The sequence below is a fragment of the Ziziphus jujuba genome, chromosome 4 (genome assembly GCF_031755915.1).
Source record: "Ziziphus jujuba cultivar Dongzao chromosome 4, ASM3175591v1".
NCBI classification, from domain to species: Eukaryota; Viridiplantae; Streptophyta; class Magnoliopsida; order Rosales; family Rhamnaceae; genus Ziziphus; species Ziziphus jujuba.
In genome coordinates this window covers 10,081,940-10,104,455 of record NC_083382.1, presented here as the reverse complement: position 1 = coordinate 10,104,455, position 22,516 = coordinate 10,081,940, and the positions used below count along the sequence as shown (strand labels likewise).

General features: G+C 33.1%; 2 protein-coding genes across 7 annotated transcripts; one reads left to right on the top strand and one right to left on the bottom strand.

Moving 5' to 3' along the window:
- Positions 1–1,053: 1,053 nt before the first annotated feature.
- LOC107405820 (OVARIAN TUMOR DOMAIN-containing deubiquitinating enzyme 5) lies at positions 1,054–4,141 on the bottom strand. Its single transcript, XM_016012913.4, has 3 exons — positions 3,963–4,141; positions 2,740–2,853; positions 1,054–2,257 (listed from the first exon to the last, which is right to left on the bottom strand). The coding sequence occupies exons 2-3, from the start codon at positions 2,841–2,843 to the stop codon at positions 1,381–1,383; spliced, it is 981 nt and encodes a 326-aa protein (XP_015868399.2). The 5' UTR covers positions 2,844–2,853; positions 3,963–4,141; the 3' UTR covers positions 1,054–1,380.
- Positions 4,142–6,234: 2,093 nt separating this feature from the next.
- LOC107405260 (uncharacterized) lies at positions 6,235–20,201 on the top strand. Of its 6 annotated transcripts, XM_060816110.1 has the most exons (38): positions 6,235–6,727; positions 6,828–7,269; positions 7,445–7,699; positions 7,793–8,005; positions 8,084–8,215; positions 8,308–8,437; positions 8,531–8,577; positions 8,659–8,760; positions 8,884–8,991; positions 10,282–10,424; positions 10,520–10,614; positions 10,726–10,804; positions 10,898–10,946; positions 11,022–11,102; positions 11,204–11,299; positions 11,408–11,511; positions 12,251–12,728; positions 12,884–12,919; positions 13,060–13,264; positions 13,351–13,484; positions 13,592–13,772; positions 13,866–14,095; positions 14,220–14,315; positions 14,590–14,679; positions 14,765–14,797; positions 14,896–15,030; positions 15,194–15,254; positions 15,335–15,390; positions 15,460–15,516; positions 15,594–15,714; positions 15,865–16,069; positions 16,346–17,264; positions 17,441–17,634; positions 17,761–17,899; positions 18,018–18,603; positions 19,034–19,155; positions 19,248–19,292; positions 19,890–20,198. In XM_060816110.1, exons 1-31 carry the CDS (start codon positions 6,381–6,383, stop codon positions 16,014–16,016), a joined length of 4,488 nt encoding a protein of 1,495 aa, XP_060672093.1. In that variant the 5' UTR covers positions 6,235–6,380; the 3' UTR covers positions 16,017–16,069; positions 16,346–17,264; positions 17,441–17,634; positions 17,761–17,899; positions 18,018–18,603; positions 19,034–19,155; positions 19,248–19,292; positions 19,890–20,198. The 6 variants fall into 6 exon arrangements, with proteins under 6 accessions (XP_060672093.1, XP_048327057.2, XP_060672094.1 ...); XM_048471100.2 differs by having other exon boundaries at positions 15,865–16,019; positions 16,346–17,634; positions 19,890–20,201; XM_060816111.1 differs by having other exon boundaries at positions 7,835–8,005; positions 16,346–17,634; positions 19,890–20,199.
- Positions 20,202–22,516: the final 2,315 nt, after the last annotated feature.

Below are 22,516 nucleotides of genomic sequence, written 5' to 3'. Positions count from 1 at the left end.
GAAGATTGAATACAGGTTTAATAAAATAATAGTGAATCAAACAGATAATGAATCGAATCTTGTTCAACTCCAATTTTAGAAGATATATTTAATTTAGAATTTAATGAATTTAAAATAATTTATAGATTTTATAAAATTTGATGGATTGTTATAGATTTCCATAAAAAATTTATAAAAATCTAACGAAATCTTTAAGATTAAATCTGAATTTCATATTTACAATTTTTTTTTTTCAATTTCACTATTAAAATCTTTTCAAATCTATTAAAATCCATCATTTTTTAAAATCTTTCAAAATTAATAACTTTTTAAATACCATTAGATTTTAAAAAAATTATATAAAATATTAATTAAATATATCTGAATTTTAATAAATTTTTATAAAATCCATTAAAATTTAAATTAAATATTATTAAACTTATATACACTCTTTTAAAATATAAATTAAATACCTCAAAACTTTTAAACATTTTTAAAATCTTTTAAATTCTAAATTAAATATACCCCTTTAGTTTTGTTTTATTTTAAATGTGAATTCCTTAGTTTCGATTTTTCTGGACTTTACATAAATTTCTAAGTATTGCCTAAAATAAAAAATAATAGTAGTTTTCATCTTTTATAAAAAGGGATCTTGATGCCACAACTCACAAGATATAATAACTGCCAAAAGAAAACAGTAAATTTTTAATTACTTTATATTAAAAAGGGCGAAAATATTTTGGATCACCTTTTTTTTAATATTAAATAAATAACTCAAATCTGTAAAAACTTTCCAAACACTACCATATAATACATATTTTAGTACATCATAAAACTATATACTATAATGACTAACAAAATTCGGTATGCCATAAGGCCCATAACCTTGTGTGGCACCTGAAAATCACATAAATCCTAAAAATAAGACAATTAATAATGCTAATAGCAAAAAGATGGTACCACAATTCACATGCATAAACGGTGAAATTGAATTAGGAAAAATAAAATAATGAAATGATGTAATCAAAATGTGAAAAACAAAATTGATAGCTTTGTCATCACTAAGGCAAGAACTAGACAAGGAACTCACCGCATAAAACATTAATATAAACTCCATCAAAGTTTGCATTTAACTGTATAATTCAACGATGCAGGCACTGTAAACGATTATATATTTTATTGGCTTTGCTTGACGCAGCACAGCCAAGGAAATTTGAAGAGGGAAAAAAAAAAAAAAAAAAAGAAGGAAAAAAGAAGAAGAGAGTAAATAGATAGTGTATAAACCTGTAAACCACCGTGGATTTTAAGAACTAATTTCCCGATCAAAAGGCTCCGCCATGTCAACAACTTAGAAAACAGATTTCCAAACAAAGTATATTCTGCAAATGATGTGGTGCTAGTTTATTTGCTCAAATCGGGCACCACAGAGTTATAGTGCTCACCAAGCCCAAACGCATGTTTATGGTATGATAGCCTGATACTCGAATCCGAAGAACCATTCTCACCACTGGATTTGTACTCCTTGCCCATCTCCACATCAGGAAATGACCCTGAGAATATCATAATATGTTTTCTAAGACAGTGAGTCAGTGCCCCGAGCTCTAGTTGTCCTCCCCACGCAGCTGTTGAGTCTACCTCTTTACAGTAACTTTCAAATCTCTCTGCCAGAGAACCATCAGAATCATCTTCTATTGCATTTTCTGACAGGAAAAAGGGGAGAAAATCAGATGCATGTTTCCTCATATAAGCAGCGGCCATTTGTCGAAGCTCTTGGTAAGTGTAAGGTGATGAGCCTCCTGAGAAGAAGGCTAGTTGATCTTCAACAGCACGGTAGAGGCAGTGCCCATCAGGTTTTATTTCATTGACAGTCAGACCTAAGGGTTCAAGCTTTTTCTCAAGTTTCTCGTCTTCAATGGCACGATCACTTATAATGTTGTTCTGTTCTTCTTGTATTCTCTTCTCCCTTTCTGCTTCTTGCTGAGCCTTTTTTCCTCGTCTCCTTGTACTCTTGCTGGGCTTTCCATGGTCAGGTTGATTGGTAACAGAAACTCCAGCTATGGCCTTCACTAAATTCTCAAGATTGCTCTTTTCATTTTCATTTTTACTGTTATAGCCCAATGAAGCAAGTTCTTTCGCATGCTTTTCTTTAAGCTTAGCAGAAAGTTGAGATATCTCTTCCTCCACCTGCTTTTTTTTGGCTTTCTGCTCAGCCTTGCTACCTTTTGCAGCAGCCTTTTTGCGTTCAACTTCCTTGTTCTGCAGCTTTGTTATTTCTTTCCTGCATATACATAGACATCATTGAAGAATGACATAAAAATTTATCAAAAATCTTGGGGATAAACACATGAACAAAATAACCTAAGAGGCAACAAACATCAACCAACCACCTATGTCATTTCTCATGCCATAATCAAATCCTATAATACATGAAAAATTGGTATGCCAACCCATTGCAATAGATCTGGGGTACACACTCTAACATAAACAGGTTATTGTACTTGTTAAAACACAGTTGAATTCCGCAAAATCCAGTACTTGATGTCCAAAGTTATTTTAAAATGGGAATAAACAAATTCAGCAATCAACTCAAACCTACTGTATCAAGGTGTGCCTTCATATTATCTACCAACTTGTATGTTCGATTACTAGTTAAATTAGGAACTGATCTTAATTTCATTGACCAGCCAGAAACCCAATGTTTCCCCAGACAAAGGAAAGTTAGCACTGGTCAAACACATAAACAAAGTAAAAAAGAGGTACCTATGCCTAGAAAGCATTTCATCACGAGTTTCTTGCTTGTCTTCGGTCGCATTATCCAAAATTGCTTCAGATGATTTGTCCCCTATGTCATGCGCATCTTCCATTTCAGCAACCCTGAAATCAAGGTAAAGACTAATGCATGGCACTGGCAAACACTGTATAACTTCAAATGCAACAAGCTATAAATTTGAAATCATGGTCATTAATCAAAACAGGATGAAGATAGACAAAAAGGAAAGCATTTACAAACAATAATGAAAACAGGAAAGCTTAAGAATATGGAAAAACCTACATTTATTAAGATAGAACATTCCTTAAAATAAAAGTCAACAAAGATTTATGAAAGCAGAATAGATCTCTTCATAATTTATGCCCAATTCGTTAGCAGACACACAATGTTTCCACCTAACTAAATCTTTCAAGACCCGGTAGTAGAAAGACCATTGACAAATTATCCAGGTTTCCATCTTCAGAAATTCTAATTGAGCAAGTTTGCTAAATCCATATAGATCTATTCAAGTAATCATGACAAATTTAACAAACAAAAATGAACTTATATTGCAAAGAGATGATGTCATGATAAGATTTAATCTAATTTTTCCTCCTCTTTTTTTTTTTTTAAAAAATTATTTTCACACCAAAGAAAGCAAAATGGGATAAATATTAAACTTCTTTGTTTCTCAAAACAGCATACAAAATCACTGGATACATGTAGCTGTCTACTTTCAACTCTCCTAGCAGGTTTCCACCAATCCAAAAAATTCGAAGAAAAGAAGAACTATAGTATAAAATTCCAATAGCAACGCTACAACCAAACACACATGACCACTCCAGATTACAAAATAGTACCAAGTCCATAGTTTTGAATAAATACAATTTATATATAAATATATATATTTATTTTCTTTCGGATGATTTAGATGGAAATTGATTAATATCGGCATTTAGTAGAAAAATTTGGACTCATTAAAGATACCAAATCCCATATGACCTGAATTCTTTTGTATTTCATATATCGGAGTAACTGAGTAAAATTTCTATATCCATGTTACCAAAAAAGACAAACCCAGAAACCAAAACAAAAGTCTTAACTGGGCAACCGAGATGAACCACTTTTCCATCCGATATTGTTTGGTTTCCAAGAGAACGAAGAAACAAAAACATGGTTCATGGATATTCTGATTTCTTAGCCAAAAAAAAAAAGGGGAAAAAAATGAACTGACCTGAAATTGAGCCAAATGGGTGTTTGATGGAGTGGAAACCACAATGCTTCTACTTTTCTTGGAACCCAAACACGGTTAACAGTGATCGCCACCAAGCCACTTGAGTGGGGCGCTAAGGATTGCGGTTTGTCTCTTTAGCTTAGAGCTCCCAAAAGGAGCAGCTTTCCTCTTTGGGATACAATAGAGAGTTAAAAGCGACGCCGTTTGACCTCAAATCCCTGCGTTCGAAAGGATGCCTAATTATTCGATACGTATATTCCACACGAGAGAAAGAAACGGATGTAAATATAGAAATTATAATAAATAAATAAATAGCTTAATAAATAATTTCCTAACAATTTGAAACTTGCGAAATGTAATATTTGCCAATTATTTATTTAAAAAATTGTGGAAGAAAATAATTTATTACATTGAGAGCTTATTATATATATATATATATATATACATATTTGCTTACAAATAAATTTTTGAGTTTTTTATAATATAATCCTTATCAAATTTGAGATGAAATAATTATGATAAGTTTAGTTCACAGAATGATTATTCTTTAAAAGGCAAAATTGATAATTTTTAAGAATACAATAGTTATTTCTATTTTATAAATTTGGTAAAAATAATCAAATATAACATTGAATAGAATAATAACAAGAAAAATGCAAAAATAAAGTATGAAGAGTAAAAAAATAAAAAATAAAAAATTCCAAAGCTTTAAAAAAAAAAAAAAAACTTAAAGTGTGTTTTTCTATTTATTTCTTATTTTAAGGAATAGTTTGAGTTTTTTAATAAAAAGTATGAATATTTTATTTTGAAAAATTGCAATTTTATGGGAATAAATTAATCAAATTTTAAAAATTCAACTAAATAAAATAATATTAAAATTTTAAAATATATATTTTATTCCACCGTTTATCGGACAAATTAACCTTAACTTTTATCATTATTTTTTATATATAATATTATTTTATTTATTTAATGATATTTAATAGATTTTTAATCAATTATTTAACCTTGTAGTTCGTTAATGAAAATTTGTTGTTAATTTTTTAGATTATTCATAAATTTGATACATATGTAATGTTAATGTATTCAGACTATTTAATTCAATATTTAATTATTTATTTTAAACAAATCATCTATTAAAAGTTTAAAAAAAAATCAGTATTCTAAAAGGCGAAAAAAAACGTCGTCTAGACGTGATGCTTTTAGATAACGCCTTACACAGTAACAAGTTTTAGAAAAAAATAATCAACATTGTGTTGACCGGTTAATACGTGCTTAGGCGCTAAAAGGTGCTAACCTTTTTGTTTAAAGTTTTTTTTTCTTCTAAGATTATATTTTAAAAATTGTTAAAAAACAATTCATAAAAAATTCAAAAATAAAAATAAAAAATATTGTTTCCAAATGAAAACTTTTTAAAGATTAAGTTTTTTTTTTCTTAAACAAAAAAAAGAAAAAAGAAATCATAATGTATAAGCATTAAGAAATTAGAGAGAAAATTTAACAAAAAAAGGAAAAAATTAAATAAAAAAAGGAATTAGAGACTACTAATAAGTGATATCAGTATTGCACAATCATAGATTGTCGAAGATTATGATGATAATAAAAATGATGATGAGATGGAGAATGATATGTTACCATTTAAAAAAGTTTTAGAAATACTCAAGTTGAAACTAGGAAGCCCGAAGAAAATAATTTTGTATCGAATGACATGGAAGATGAGTTGGATGACGATGTAAATATTAAATTTGAGTCAAATAAAGAATTAGATAAGAGTTAGATTATGATAATAGTTAAAGTATGTATTAATCTAAGAATTCTTATGTAATTATAGGTTTACAATATATATATTTTAAAACTAATCTATTATTGAAAACATAAATTTTTATAAATATATTATGATAAATTATATGTTAATTCATATTTATTACCCATATAAAAATAATATAAATTTATATATATTTTGACATTTAATATATAAATTATTTTATTTATTTAGTAACTTTATAATAATTAAAATATTAATATAATTATAAAATATCTTTTTATATATAATTTCGCATAAATATACCTGAGCTCATAAAATTTAAGACTTAACTTTATCGGCTTCCAACATCCTACCCCCTTTTAGAACAGTAAAAAAAATTTATAACTATCCAGGGTTTTGTTTCTGTTTTTATTTTATTTTATTTTTATATAATAGATTTTTTTCCAAATAAAGTAAATGCTAAAAATTAGAAAATCCTCCACCGCCAAATCAAATAAAAATTTGGCGCCGTTTCTCCTACTGTTCTCTCTCGCTCTCTCTCTCTCTCTATGTCTCTCTCTCTCTCTCGTTCAGTAGCAGAGTTCTCGGCTAAACCATAGCGGCAAAAACCAATACGACGTCGTGGAGAAGCTTTGTTTTTCCTGCGGACCAAGATGGTACTCCTCCACCACCAAATTCCTTCACGGAAAAGACCATCTTCGTTCGTCCCTCCATTAGCTCCCAACAAAACATCCAAATCCACCACCAGCAGCAGTGCTCCACAAACCGACGCCGTAATAGGAGCCACCACCACCGAAACCGAGAAGATGGTCGCTGTTTTGGCCGAAGCGGGTTGCACACTCATCAATCCCTCTGGTCCACCATGCCTTCCCGCCGACCTCCACAAGCTCCGTCGCCATCTCCAACATTCCTTTTCCTATTCGGATAATGCCACTGCGCTTCGCTCCGAATTCCTCGCCGGCTTTTCCTCCTACCTTCAGTCCCCCAGAAACCTCCGCAGGTCAATTTCTCTCTCATTTCCTGTTTGATTCCCGGGAAAATTTGCCAAGAAAATGCATGATTTTATTTTATTATATTATTATTATTATTATTTTTTTTAGGGTACTCACTCCTGCAAAAGGCGATGGTTTTGGTTCCACGAGGAGCGAGAGCTTAGCCCGAAACCTATTGCTGGTCCCTTCTATCCAACTAGACCTTCTGAATATGCTTCTCGAGAAACTTCCAGAGTATTTCCATGAAGATTCTGGAACATCTTTGACTCTGGAAGACGATGTTCCCAGGCTTATCATCAACCATTTCCGGTGGCTTGATTTCGTTGTCGATCCTAATGCCTTCACTGATAAATTGATGCAAGTGCTTTCCATTTGTCCTCTCCACTTGAAGAAAGAGATTATCGGATCGTTGCCGGAGATCATCGGCGATCAAAACAATAAAACAGTGGTTGAATCCCTTGAACAAATGCTTCAAGAGGATTCTAGTATAGCTGTGACGGTTCTCGATTCCTTTTCCAACCTTAATCTGGATGATCAGTTGCAAGAACAGGTTTTGCACTTTGTCTTTTCTTTGTTGTTTGAAAACGTTTTGAGAACATAAGAAACAAAAGAAAATTGATTTGAACTTGATTGGAATTTAATCAAATGAAAGATAAAGTGAGATTATGATAGTTCATAATATATTTGTAATTTGAAAATGATTTTTTGAATTTGTTTATTTGAAGGTAACCACTATAGCATTGTCATGCATCAGAACAGTTGATGAAGAGCACATGCCACATCTGCTTAGGTTTCTGCTTCTTTCGGCAACACCGGCAAATGTTCGAAGAATTATCTCTCATATTCGTGAGCAGTTGAAATTTGTTGGTGTATCAAATTCTCGTGCAATGCAACAAAGTAAACTCAAAGGCAAGTCACATTCGAAAAGCACAGAGGCTTCTATTCTCGAGGCATTGAGATCCAGTCTTCGGTTTAAGAATGTAAGTTCGTCTTATTTACTATCTTCAAATTTAAGAAGTTTGTATTTAAAATTTTGTTTTTGTAACTATTTTTCTATTTGATTTCGTTTTTAGACACTATGTCAGGAGATTCTGAAAGAATTGAACTGTCTTCAGAAACCTCGGGATCACAAAGTGATAGACATATGGTTACTTATGCTCATTCACATGAATGGTGAGTCCCCGCAAAAGAACGTTGAGAAAATGTTCAAGAAGAAGATTATGGAAAGTTGTATTCAGCCAGCTATGTTTGATCAGTGTATTTGCGGACACAAGGACTTGGCACAGGTAGCTTGAGAATATCTTATACACCAAATTACAATTCCAATATGAATTTGAAACTGACTGTTTATCTTAATCCATCAGGATTATTTTCCATCATTTATATCTCTATCTGAATACCTGTTGGCTTGCAAAGAAAAGGAAGCCAGAGAGTTTGGCATTCACATGTATACCTGTCTGTTCAACGAATTTGATGACTCTTACTCAAGACAGGAAGTTAGTGGCTTGAAATAACTACTTCTTTTATTGTTTTGTTGACAAGTCAAAGAAAATGTACTTAGGAGCTCTTAGCTATGGTTTTTGTGTAGGTTCTTGGTTCACTTGTTACTAATGTTGGATCTGGTGTTAGTTACATTGTGAGTTCTGCTTTAGAGACCATGTCTTTGCTAGCCTCAAAGTATGCTCAAGAATTGATTCCTCTTTCTTCTCACATTAGTGGTACTGCTTTTTGTTCTTAATTCATGTGTATATAGATGTGTGTTCCTCGCAGATATATATATATATTGATGCTTTTTATATTTTACAATCCAGGGATCTTAGATTACTTGGAGGGATTTAATGTTGAGAATCTGCATAAGGTAGCATGGTCTATTTCTGTTTTACTCTAAGCACCATAAAACGTTCGATTTTCCACTCTCAATGGCTTTACCATGCTGCAGGTTTATGAGGTTTTCAGTCATCTGGCATTGTTGGTTCGAACTAATGCAGATTCATATGGATCTTCCTTTGCAAATGAACTTTTTCTGATAGTCCGGAAACAGGTACCAAGAGTCATCGAGTTTCTTTTTCTTATAAATGTTCTATAATTAATATTAACCAAATTATATTGGGCTAAATTAAATTTCTAATGATGAAACTACATTCTTTCCACTCTCCTTGAGTAGGTAAGCCATCCAGAACTCAAGTACAAGAAGATGGGCCTTATAGGAACTCTAAAGATAGTTTCTGGTCTTGGGGATGCAAATAGTATCAGCTGTTCATCCTTGTCTCAGGTAGTATACCTTGTATCTTTTCAATAATTAATTAACAAGATTCGGTGTTATTTGCTTTTATATATTAAATTATGGCTAACTTTTGTATATTGGATTGAGGCAAAGTTGGATCCTTGTATTGCCAATAGTATCTTATATGTGTGATATAGGTGAAGATTAAATCAGGTTCTTGATTGGGTTGCTTTAGGGGTTTAAATGTGGATCATGCATAAATTACCCTCACAATGTGTTATCTAAATATGGTAAAAGAGAATGGATTATCTCAGATAAAAGTTTGATCATATCGGGAACAAAAGGTAGTAAGGAAAGGCTGTGAAACATTGTCATGGATATGGGACAGGGAGATCTTGATACAGTGAATACATCTGTAATTTATACAGCAAAAAGAAAGCACCATTTTCCAAAAGCACTAAAAACTATATTTAAACCTGCATATTCTGATGTTCAGTGTCTTTTCGCTGATTACTTGGGAGTATTTAAGAACCATCAGCAGTGTTTCAACTATCAAGGGATAACTAATAAGTATTGAAACTTAAGGTGGATAAAATTCTAAATACTCTTCCTTATGAATTTTATCCTTTTTAATTAATAAAAGATCAGTAGTTTGTTTTCTCAGAAACTTATAAGAAAGTTTTAACTCCTTTACAGAAGCAACTTTCTGAATATTGTGATGACTCAGCAAAAGGCATAGCTCTTAGTGATAAGTCAATAAGGTATATCAATATTTTGACATGATTCTTGGGAAGTTTTTCCTTGTGCAGCAAGTGTTCATGGAGGTTCTTCTCTAAGCTGAGCTGATTGTTACTAACTTTCTAATCTGATTAAAAATATATATATATATATATATATCTGCTGTAATAATAAGCATTGGAACCATTCTAGAGTGCATTTCTGCATATTAAAAAGCATGGAACCATTCTAGAGTGCATGGTTATTCTCAACCCCCAAACTGTGTTGTTGGCTAAAAATTAGTGTTCACTCTTTTTCTTTCATTCTAGAATTTATATTTTTCTTATATAGTGCCTGGTTTGGAAAAGAAATGAAAAAAATAGCAATTCAATATTTTCTGTTTCTAGGTACTACTATGCTTAGGGTGTCACTAATAGTCAATAATAATCAACTATATTTGCATGTTGTTTTATTTTTTCTAGAACATAATTGGAAATATTCTGTTAGGTTATATATATATATATATGTATATATATTTTGCTGTTTTCTTGTATATCATGTTTGAATAACAATTCTTTAGTTTAGGATGCCCTCAATAATTTCTGAAGGCCATTTCTGCAGAAATCAAACTCTGAGGAGGCTTTGGAACTCTTGAAAATGTCCTTGGACTCCTGTAAACAGTTGCCCTTATCATTGATAACATTTTATGATGAAATGACAGTAATGATGGACTCTAAAACTCTTCATCCAATAATCATGGAATGGTAAGTTGATTTTTTTTTTCTTTTTTTTAAATGTCCTGTTCAATTTGGTGAGTGCAACTAATTATGCTTTAAAATTCCTGACTCTTTTATTGTAGGGTTGGGAAACATGTAGGAGAGTTTGAATCCATATTTCTATCTGATCTTGATGGTGGGAAATTGCCTGTTAAGGACTTGTATTGTGGTTTAGAAGGTTAGTATTTGGTGAAACTTGCCTTCCTGCTTTCTGATATTATTTTCTCAAAGTGTCGTATGTGAAATTAAGCTAGGCCAACAATTAAAGGTTCTCATCTTCTTTTTACAGGGGAACTTTGGATGAACTTGGATGGTGATATATCACCCATTTGTCTTAGCATATTGCCACTGACTTCTTCTTCCTTGCAGTATTGTTTTACTCATTTGTTCTTTTATCATACCATTGTTTAAACTTGTCTCCACGTTTCTTATTGCCAATGTTGAAATTTCACCATGTGCAGGTCCAGTTCTTTACAAGTTCTTCCTGCTAACTTCCTTTTACTATCTACTGTAAGTCCATGTTCCTTAAGTTATGAATATAATTTGAAGTTATTTGATAAAGTTGGATTTTCCATCAAATTTCAGGTTGAAAGGATGACAAATCAAGGATCTCTTGGTGGAATTGATGCACTACTTGGCTGTCCTTTGCACCTTCCTTCCTCTAAGGTCAGATTAAGTTAATGTATACACACACGTTACCTGTATATGCTATTATGCATGAACTTTGGGCTGACATATATAATTATATCTGTATTATGTTTTACTAGTATTTTTTTGGAGCTGGATGGAAGTCCTTAACGGGGAAGCAGAAACAGATTATGGGCCTCTCTCTCTACTATGCTTTTAACTGGATACATGAACTAGTAAGTGATGACAATTTCAGATTGACACCTTCGTGATTGAGGTGGGTCTATATCTCAAAATTGTTTCTTAGTAATTGTGGGTTGTTAATTCTTTGATGACTTGTGTAGCTCAATGCCTTCTGTACTCAAGTTGCTGGAAGATTTGAACTTACAAGTCAGGCTACAAAAGATGATATAATTGCGAAGCTACTGAAGCGATTAAGGAACCTTGTGTATGTTCTTTTATTCTACTAATTTCTTAAGAAATGCAAAATTTTTAAACCATCGTTTACGTTTTATACATTAAAACATTGTGAAGTAATCCTCTCTAGAAAGTCAAATATGGTTTTTGTCACCTATAACTTGGGTATTTGATTTGTTGATGTTAATGAGCTGCAACCTTTACAAAAGTTTATCTTGAAGAAAATGGTCATTACTTGCATACAGTGGTGTGTTATGATTGTGAAATCTGTCAGGCCGGGGGGAAGGGGGAGGGGGAGGGGGAGGGGGGTTGTAAAGAACATACTAGGTTTGGCAGTGAGTATTGTTTTAGTTTGGAGGAACAAAAGAAATACTTCTTCATGCAAGTGTTTTTAAGACCACTGCTCTTAAGTGCTACCAAATAAGCAATTCCAACACTTCTTAATAGGTATTTATTGTATAAGGTAGATATTTGTATGGTATTGAGTGAGCTATGGCCTGTGCATCATTTAATATTGCATACGAAACCTCTGAGCCCAAATTTTTTTTCCAGCTCTAGGCTTACTTTCCTTTCTGAGTATGGATTGCAGACCAAAATAATTTTGCCTGCGTTTAAGGGCCTTGACCGGCAGTCCTGCATTACCACAGTCCAGCCATTGTAAAAGAGAGACTTATAGTTCAAGTTTAGTTTTTAATTTTTGTATGAAAAACTTATTTGATTACTTGTCATAATAAATGTTATCCATCTCAGTTTGAAAATTTTAAATGTAGATTTCTGGAAAGCCTATTGAACTACTTTCTTCAACGGTGTGCTCTATCTCTTCCTGAGCTCCATCTTTATGTGGATCACTGTGGATCGGTTCTCTTAAAACAACCTCAAGTGGGTCATGTGGAGAAGAAAAATGTCCATAAGAAAACTCATGATGATGCCTTATCAGACAGTAAGAGAAAACGTAAAAAGATTTCAAATGCATTGACAAGTTCAGATAGTAAAGGAAAACTCCGGCAGCCCACAATATTGGATGTGTTGAAGAAACCAGGAGCTTCAACAAGCCAAGAGATGCCAAATGGGAATTCTTCTGATTTAACTTCTAAGGCCAACTCTGTTGAGCCATCACAGCAGCATCCCTGTGGCTCTGATGAGCAAGTGGTCGTAGAAATCTCTGCAGTTGCCAAGGCTCTTGAAGCTCATAGACACAAATTCAGGCATATCCTGGTCCAATGCTTTTCCATTTTGACTTTTTCAAAGGTATGTATATTTATGCTAACACATAACCATCGTTTCTTGGTGTTTCCATGTAGAATTTGATATAATAATATCCATATGCATGTTCATACTATTAGATGCAGGATCAATGAATTCACATAATTCACTTATTCTCAAATTTTCCTTTGCTGATGCAGTGTCAAGATTCTTGCTGTCCTGATTCTGCTGCTGAGGTAACTAGTTGTTTGACATTGATTGTGGTTGATGATTCAATTTTTACTCATGACCAATTTGCAAATTGGATATACTTCTCTCTCTCTCTCTCTCTCTCTCTCTCTCCCCTTTTTTTTTTTTTTTTTTTTGATGGATGCAGTTACCGCTATTTCTGTACCTTCTGCGTGATCTTCACCACAAGCTGGATTGCTTTACTCCTCCTGGGAAACAATTCCCAGGAAGATGCATGAGTGCTTCAATCAGGTTCACCCCGATGACAGTGGGTGAATTCTTGAGCGAAATCAGGCCACTATTTCCAAGTCTTAGGAAGCATTTTGATACTGCTTTTTGTTTACTTAAAGGAGGTTAGATACATGGATCTAAATTTTTAGTTTTGCCTTAGACAAATAGAATTTTGATTTTCCCTGATTATGCAAATATTTCTCTGAAGGTGATGAAATTTGTCAAGAACATTGGAAAATTCAATCTATTTCAGCTGGGAACCCAGATATACCAAATCTAGTACTTTCAACATCAGCAGTTTCTACTTCGGTCTTTAAAGAAATACTTCATTGTTTTTGTAAGGTGAAATTTCTCTTTCCAGTCCACTCCAAAATCCTATCCAGATTATTATTACAGCAAAATTATAATTCAAAACTACTAATTCTTTTCATTCTAATTCTTGAATGCAGATAATAAACCTTCCTGATATTCAGATGGACAAAGCAATTCTCTCATACCTACTTGAAGCCTTCCAACCTATCAATATACCGGATGATATCTTTTCAGGCATGCAGCTGAATCTATCTCCTGGGACCATAGAGTATTTATATTTTGGTGCTTATTTGTTTGTTGAAGGTGTCTTGGACGCTGGTATGTTTTCTATCCTTCTGCGTGGTGGTGTTTTATGGCATTCATAGTTCCATTTATCTTAACTAGCTCTGAAACCATATCTGGAACCTGCAGCATGTTCTTTCTCCTTCATGCTGGCCTCAGAATCTCTTTTCACTTTAGAATCAATTGTGACCTCGGTCCAAACTTTCCTTGTTATGCTGGAGGGAAATGGTAACCACATGAACTCGGGTTTTGTTGAGGGGGCAGTTCCTATCTTGAAAAAGAAGCTTGAAACATCTGCTCAGAAGCTTTTGAGGCATAAATGGGATGGTGAAAATCTCGAGAACGGTTGGAGGAGCAAAGTGAGACTACCTCTATCTCTAGCTCTAATTCTTTTACTTCACTATGAATTAGGAAAAATTATCTAGATACTAATTGTGATTTGCATGCATGCATGTATAATCTTTAGCTTTTAAATGACTGCAGGGAGAAGTAGTACAGAAGATACTGTGCATTTACTTGGAAAATAGTGATTCCACTTCTGCATTGCTGGATGAGCTGGCCTGCTCTATTCTGCCTCAGGTGCATGCCTATTTCTCTTCTTTAAGCTTGGAATACTCAGCTGTTTGGAAAATGGAATTTAGCTATCCTTTTCCCATATTACTAATATCATGCCTGGTATTGGATCATTGGCAATGAGGTTAGAGAGAACCCGATTTATAACTTGCTTATAAAGAGGGAAGACTATGCCTTGATTTTTGGCTTGGGAGGAATGTACTTTATTAATTGCAAACCTACTATTCCATAGTGCTTTAACCAGGTTGAAATACTATGCCTTGTAACCTTTCTGTATTAGGCTTCTTCATGCAAAGGAATGGAAGAAGAAGATTATCATGGTTTTCCGACTTTAAGTGCTGCAACATTTATTGTATGGTATAGGGTACTGGTAAGGCATCTTAAATTGTCCTGCAATTAAATTTAGTGATACTATTTCTTGTTGGAGATCTTTATGGAAGTGGTATTATGTGCAGCATGAAAGGAATCTGGCCGTGCTTAATAGATTGGTGAGCTCAAGATTCATATGTAGTCTAAATATCTCAGCTATTCTAGTGGAAAGCCATTGGGTCAAAAAAACAAGCACTGATACTAATTTCTCTCTTAGGCTAAGGAAGTTGTCCACCTTCGGAAGCCCAGGGCTGGTGCTCAGCATGACTCTGTAGATGAAATACTGGTGAACCTACAGCAGTATGTGAATGTGGTGGTATCATTAGTTAGCCTGTGCAGGACATATGACAAGGTATTTAGACTGCATTTCTGAGTTTTTCAAGCAATGTTTATAATAATGTTCTTAATTTTTCTTTATTTAATTTAATTATACTTTCTATTTTTTATTTTTTATTCTTTTCAATCTTAAATGTTGTTGAAGCCAGTTAATATTACATGTCAACATGATGGAATAGGTTACTGTGCATGCCATGGCTGTCAAGTATGGTGGGAAGTTTGTTGATACCTTCTTGAAAGGTATATGCAGAACTTTTCACTTGTAAGGTGATTTAAGATATAATTGTCTGAGGTGATGATATTATTATCTGCTTTTCCAGTTTTTGACTTCTTGAAGACTCACTTTGAAGTGCATAACAAGTGTATACTCCAAATGGTAAGTTTTGATATATCAAATAAATCTTATAGTTGAAGATAGCCTTATGCCTTTTCTGTAATGAATCAGGTGAAAGAGCTGCAAAAGGCTACAAGAACAATACAGACCTTATGTTCTGAAGCCAAGGTCAGTATAGTTCTTTTTATGTTTATTTTTCCGATTGATATATCATCTTCTTGATATTTTTCCTATATTTCTGGAAGGGCTTGAAACGAACTGTTATAACTAGCAAAATTCCTGCTACAAAGAGATCTATGGAACGCTTTTTATTCCATGTCAAGGCTCTTCTCCATGAAACATCAAGCGGATGCACTTTCTGGATGGGTAGGTATCTATACTATAATAATATGTTTTTATTTATCTATATATCTATCTCTTTACATACTTATAAATGATATCTACAATCTTAACTTACCATCAATTTTGAAAACTTAAAATTTGTTGGTATAAACTATTCATCTCTTGTTTTGACAGGCAATCTAAAACATAAAGACTTAACAGGGCAGGTGGTCAGCTCCCAGGCTTATGCAAATGATCAAGACGACAATACTGGTGAAGATATGCTGGAAGTCAATGAAAATCCACTTGTAACTGTTGCTAGTGAAGAGGAGAAAGAAATGGAATAACAGGTGCTTGCCTATCAAAAATTTTAGGAATATCTACTGCAGAAAGCCAAAACGTAAGTTTTGAAATTTGTAGTTAAAAAGATGCTGTAGTGATTTTGAAAATCTGCCTTGTTTGTTTAGTTTTTCGAGTGCAATGAAGTCTGATTTGGTAAAAGCTCAGGAATAATCCATTAATACTTAAAAAATTTTAAAAAGATGGTACCTAATAACAATAAAAAGAAAGAGAATATGTTTTTTGTATTGTAGAATTTAGTATTTTTGTATTGTAGAATTTAGTGTACTTTATTATAATATACTAATTGTGTAGCTGATGATTTTCATATTTGCAGGTGCAAATACGAAATTCCTAATAACTTCAATGTTACAACATCTGGAGCTTGTGAACATAGGACAATAATATGTGCATGCATGATGGAAAAAGGCATGAATTGCCCTGTGCTAATTTGTTTCACTTGGATTATAGGCCGAAATGGGGGATATTTAATGGCATTTATGCTAAAATGTTGACGATTCAATATCTTAATATTCCCTACAGTGTCAAGAGCTCTAATTTGCTATCAAAATTTCCATCAGGTGTGTTTTATGTGTGCTGTTGATCAGCTTTTGGCTTTGTGAAGCATGATGCACAGTACCTTGATCATGGCCCCCTTACACTCATTTTGAACCATGCATGGCCTTATACCATATGTTTCTTTGTAAATAGGATTACTGTACAGGCTTGTTGAAATCTAGATTTTAGGTTTGAAAGAAGAATACATGGTTGCGTAACGTATTATAATGTGTATTTTCAAATGCTTTTTACCTACCAATAGAAGAGCACTTGCAAAATTTGCATTATGTATAGTTATGTATACTTCTGAATTTAGATTCAGATCCTGAGTCTCAAACTGTGAATGTTTTCCTATCATTATTATGGATGAAACTCGTAAAGATGTGAACTAGTAATGGTTATGATTCAAAGGTCATGCAGAGGAAAAGTTTTCCAAGATGTTCCTTGGGGAGCATGCACCGGGCCGGCACAACACTGGGTTACTGATAAAAGGAGAAAAACTGGAACGAAGGATTTCACGGTGTTTTTTAATTGTGGAGCTTGTTTGTTTTGGACTATGGGGCTGCAGCTTGGGCTTAAGGGTATTTATATGAAGAGGGCTTGGGCTAGGTTTGAACAAAAAGGGCCTATAAAGTAAACGAAATTTGGCAGTTGTTGGTTTGTCGGGGAATTTGGTCCAATACCCTCATAGGGACGAGGTTAATGATTTTTGGCCTCTCATTTAATATTTTTCTTTTTTCTACCCTTTCAATTTTTGATAATCCCAAAATACTCTTATATCCAAATTAAATATTTTTATTTATTTTTTTTTTCTATGTTTTTTTCTTTCTTTTCTTTATTCGACTTTTCTCTTCTCCTTATAATCAATATCCAGCCCATTAGGGGTCCTCTGTTTCCTTTCGCATCGGCCGGATTGTAAGCTTGGAAACTGTGCGTTTTGAAGGAATGGTGAAGAGGCGACTCGGAGAGAAAACTGCAGGGTTTTAGAGAGCCCTAGGAGCAGAAACAGAAGCAATAGGTAGGCAACAGCAAAGTAGGAAAGCATGAGGCTCATTCGATCAATCACTGGTAATCTTCTCCTCTCCATTTTCAAATTCTTAAGTTTTTCCCCAGACATTTTCTTACTCGTTTCGCTAATAATGAAATAGTTTTTTTTTTTAAATAAATAATATATTTTAGATTGTTATAATTCAGGGCAACGTAATTCACTGCTGCGAGAGGTGGGACGGCGATACTTCAGTGCAGTTTCAATAGAGGAATACGCAAGGAGGAACTACGCAAGCAATGTCTCTGAGTATAACACTGTTATTGGTTCTCTCACCGCGCAGAGAAGGTAGATTCTAATTTTGATTTTCTTTTTGTGGTTTTGGGATTTTTTTTTTTTGGGAGAAATTGTGAAAGTTGTGTTCTTTTTTTTTTTTTTTTTTTTTTTTTAATAACGGTGGTGGTAGGCATTTCTTGCTGAGAGATGTGTATGATGATATGATGCTAGATGGAGTACAGGCAACTAGGGATACATTCCATTCTTTCATTGTTGGAACCATGAAAAGCTCTTGCTTGCAGGACGCTTTCTACTTTTCTGACCAAATGAAATCCATGGGTTTGGTCCCTGATGTATATATTTGTATATATATGCTTCTTCTTTTTTTTTTTTTTTTTTCGTTTTTGTTTTTTTTTCACATGGATCTGCATTAATTCTTATCTGCTGACTATTAGATTCTTTCAAGATTGGAAATTTTGTATAAAGTTACTTTGCGTTTTTTTTTTCTTTTTTTTTTTCCCCTAGCTATTACAATGTATTGCTTTGTGTTATAGGTTACTTTATACAACATTTTAGTTTCTTGATGTAGTGCAGATGAACTCTGTCACTGTTGACTCGAGGCCAAAGTGCTTAGTTGGTATTATTTTTTATGGTTACCCTTCTTATTCTAGAATGTATGCAGAAGAAACAAGTTACTACTTTTTCTCTAGGTGATTGATGAAATAGATGGAGCTCTTGGTGATGGCAAAGGTGCTGTGGAGGTTATTCTAAAAATGGTAATTGTGTGTTTTATATTATTATTATTTTTTTGGGTCTTGTGTGTTTTCCATTATTGAATGCTGCTTATTTATTAAATTTAATTGTCTGCACGCTTATTTGTGTTTTAATATAATTGTAGTTATAGTTATTTTATTACTATAATTGCTGTTGATGATTAAATATAACTGTTTTAGTTGTTATCAGTTATTGTTGTTATGTATAATTCTTGTTTTCCGTAATGTTTAATGCAAACTGTCAGATATTGCATTTACTTCATTATCAACATGAGAATCATAAGGGAAATTTACTGTTTAAACTCCATGGTTGCACATTCTATACGTTAACAGAAACCTCCATTTCTACCGAGGGTAATCTATTTAGCTATGGTGGTTTTTATTTCCCAGTGCTCATTATATTTTTCACTTTTATTTTATGTTGTTCATATAGGTTTCTGCAGATAAGAAGTCTGATACAGGGAAGGAGAATTTTCCAAATGAAGAAAATCATGAAAGTACATAGGAAGTTTATCATTCATATGGAGTTTCCTTTTCATGATTCCCTGGAAAATGGTACTTAGAAAGTTTATCATTCATATGGAGTTTCCTTTTCATGTAAACTAGATAGTATTTTTTGCTTATTGACAACTACTTGCTTTTTGCAGGGTTCATATATTTGTTCAACCAACAGTTAATCGTGTTGTCAGCAGGTGATCCTTGACTACCATGGTTGATGTTTAATTGCTGTGACAATTTCAAGCCTTTCCATTTCTGATTCATCTGTTTTATAGACATTTTAGATATTTTGTTGCTTTCATGATTTCTGAAATTTCCTTAGAATTTCTGATATGAAGTCAGTGAATGGAAATAGGATCTTTAGATGGAAGACTTAATTATTTTGATTATCCAATTCAATCTTCGGGACAACATATCCACTTGCATACTTACTACTTACAAGACAGTTTGATAATGACTCGTTTTGTGATATTTTTCTTCCTTTGTTGATGTCTAGACCAATAATTCTACTCTTCACAGTTTGCATATAGCATTTATCGCATATGAGGACAGCTAAGGTCTTCAGTTCTCATTATATTTATTTTAAATTTTTTTTGAGAGAATCCCTTATTTTATTAAATTAGAGATGCTTTTTTGTCAAGTATTAAAAAAAGTTAGTCATTTTTTTAGGTTGAGATTTAAAACAAAATGCTTTTGTAATTTTCCTTAATTATTTACAATAATTATTTTCTTTGAAACTTGTATGCTAAATATTGTAACTAACTGCAAATATTTCGTTTGATTTCATCCAGGTATCAAATTGGTCTCCGTTTTAGTGGAGGTGCCCCGTATGCTTTTAATGCTGTCATTAAAGTTTGGCATTATACCAATTGTGGTGCCAGTTGGTGTTCGAGATTTTGACATTGATGGGGAACATTGGGTCAATTCGGGATTGATACCAACAAAGGCTTTTGTAGGAGCTGTAATATTCTCTAGAAGTTGTAATATTCTCTAGTTTTTATTCATAAAACACTTGTACAATTTCCTCTTGCTAATTCAGATTTTGTTTTTAGTTTTTGTACATGATTCTCTTGTCAATATGATGTGTAAGGATTCAATTTCATTATTAAATTCTCCATATTATTTGATATGTGGAAAAGCAATAAATAAGAAGGATGATAATTTAAATGGATGGTAATTGAGTTCTCAAATATTGACTCTCTAGTTTCTGACCATTAGAACTTGTTTGAATGGTATGCATTGAAATGTAGTTAGTTTTAGATTGTAAAATGTGATTCCCAACTTGCAAGCTTCTTCCAATCACTTTTACATGAACGGCTCCATGGTAGTATGTCCAAATGAGAGTTGTTAGGAGGGAATTAATTGTGCACTTGTGGAAACTATTTAAATAAATGGATATGAAAGTGTAAAATAAATGTAACAGTTTCCCATTTCTCATCTACCCTCATTTCTCATTAATTGTCGAATAAAGTGGAAAATATTAAAACAATTTTTTTTACCATCTCTCATTTCTCATCTACCCTCATTAACTTCTATCCCTCTCTCTTACTCTCCCTGCTACCACATTAAATGAATACTGTGTGTCTTCCTCTCTCTTTCTCTTTTGTTGGTTGTGTACCTTTTAGCCTTTCTTTGCATTGACGAACATTGCAGAAAACACAATACTATCTTCAGTTCAGTTCACTCTCCCTGCATACCCCCAACATTAGTGATAACAACAAGACTGAAAATCTTCATTGTGGAGCCCATACACTTCAAAAGGGTGTAATTAAATTGTACGTTTCTGCAAATCAGAGTTAAAGATTACCTGGTATGTGGATATATACATATATATATATATATATATATATATAAATATGTGTACAGATATGTATACATTTTTTCCTTATATTGGATTCATTGTTTGTCACGTTTTGACATGATATATAAGTGCAAGTTCTATATTGGTGCTATTTTATGTAAAACAATCCATAAATGGTTCGGAGAGTTCCATTTAAAAATTACAACCTTTGTTTGTTACATGCGGTCCATCAGTAATTATGAAACACTTGCTTGTTGGAAAATTTAACGGTGGTTCCATCGGAATAGTTAATTTTTCCATTTTCTAAAAGCAAACCGATTGGACAATCGAATTTGTCCACTTCTCTAATGTTATTGTAAATGAATGACATGCTAAATGTAACTATATTTATGATGTTTAACAAAATAATCCACAGAACACCACATTGTTAACATTGCATCCATTCAAGCTAACGTTATGTTATGATTTAGCACATGTGCCACAGATTTGACATCTTAATCTACTTGATCCACTATGTCTGTCAAGAGTAGCTATTCTACTAGGTGTTAATATGCAACATTTAAACAGCATTTGTACTCATTTACATAAAATGCATTTGTATTTTATCTTTACTCATTTACTGAAAATGCATTTGTATTTGTATTTAAAATGCTATTCTATTCATTTGCATTTAAAATGCTATTCCACTAGGCGTTAATAACATAATTGTTTGGCTCATTTTCTGTACTCATTTACTGAAAATGCATTTGTATTTTTTCATTACTTTTGCTTCAGGATTATAGTTAAACCTTCCAGCAAAGATTCTATGATTGCAATTATTTTTAGTCATACGACCTCATGAATTACCACAAGCTTGTGACAAGTAGATACTTAGTATGTTTTGAATTGGTAAACACTTTGTGCTCAATGTCACAAATTTCAGTTTTACTGTTCTACGATGGAACATGGAGTGTATGTTCTGAAGGTACCTGGAGATACCAACGTCAAAGAACGAAGATTATACGTATCAAAAGGAATTGTACGTTGGCAGAACTTGAAGATGTTGTCTACAACACTCTCAACTTAGATTCTACACAACATCAATTAATCTTCAAGTTCATATACCATGTGTGTTTGTCATGTGAGCCGTACGTTGTGGAAAATGATGAAGACCTACAAAGTTTTATAGAAGAGTATAGTTCACACAGACCTCAAGACAGATCTCCACTTATTGTTGATGTGTTATCCAGGGTTCCACAGAGTATTAATACTGCTGGATGTGTTGTGAATAGGATACCTACAAGTTCAGGATTTATGACTACTGCCCCATTATCTGTAGTTCCCAAGACAGCTACTTGTACCTCTGATGCTGACATGCAGTCCCCAGCGACCGAACTTCATGTGCCGGAAACTCAAGCTGGATTCTCTGAAAATCAAATTTGTGAAAACAATGTGCAATCTGTGGAACATGATCATGATAATGAGCGCTTCGACATTAATGATATGAATGAATATCGTGGACATGATTATGATCAAGATGAACAATTTGAGGTTGAGGTCAACACTGATCGTAGTGAAGATGGGTTATGAGACATTTGTTGAACCCAACATTCGGAACTTTCAGCTGGTGATAGTCGA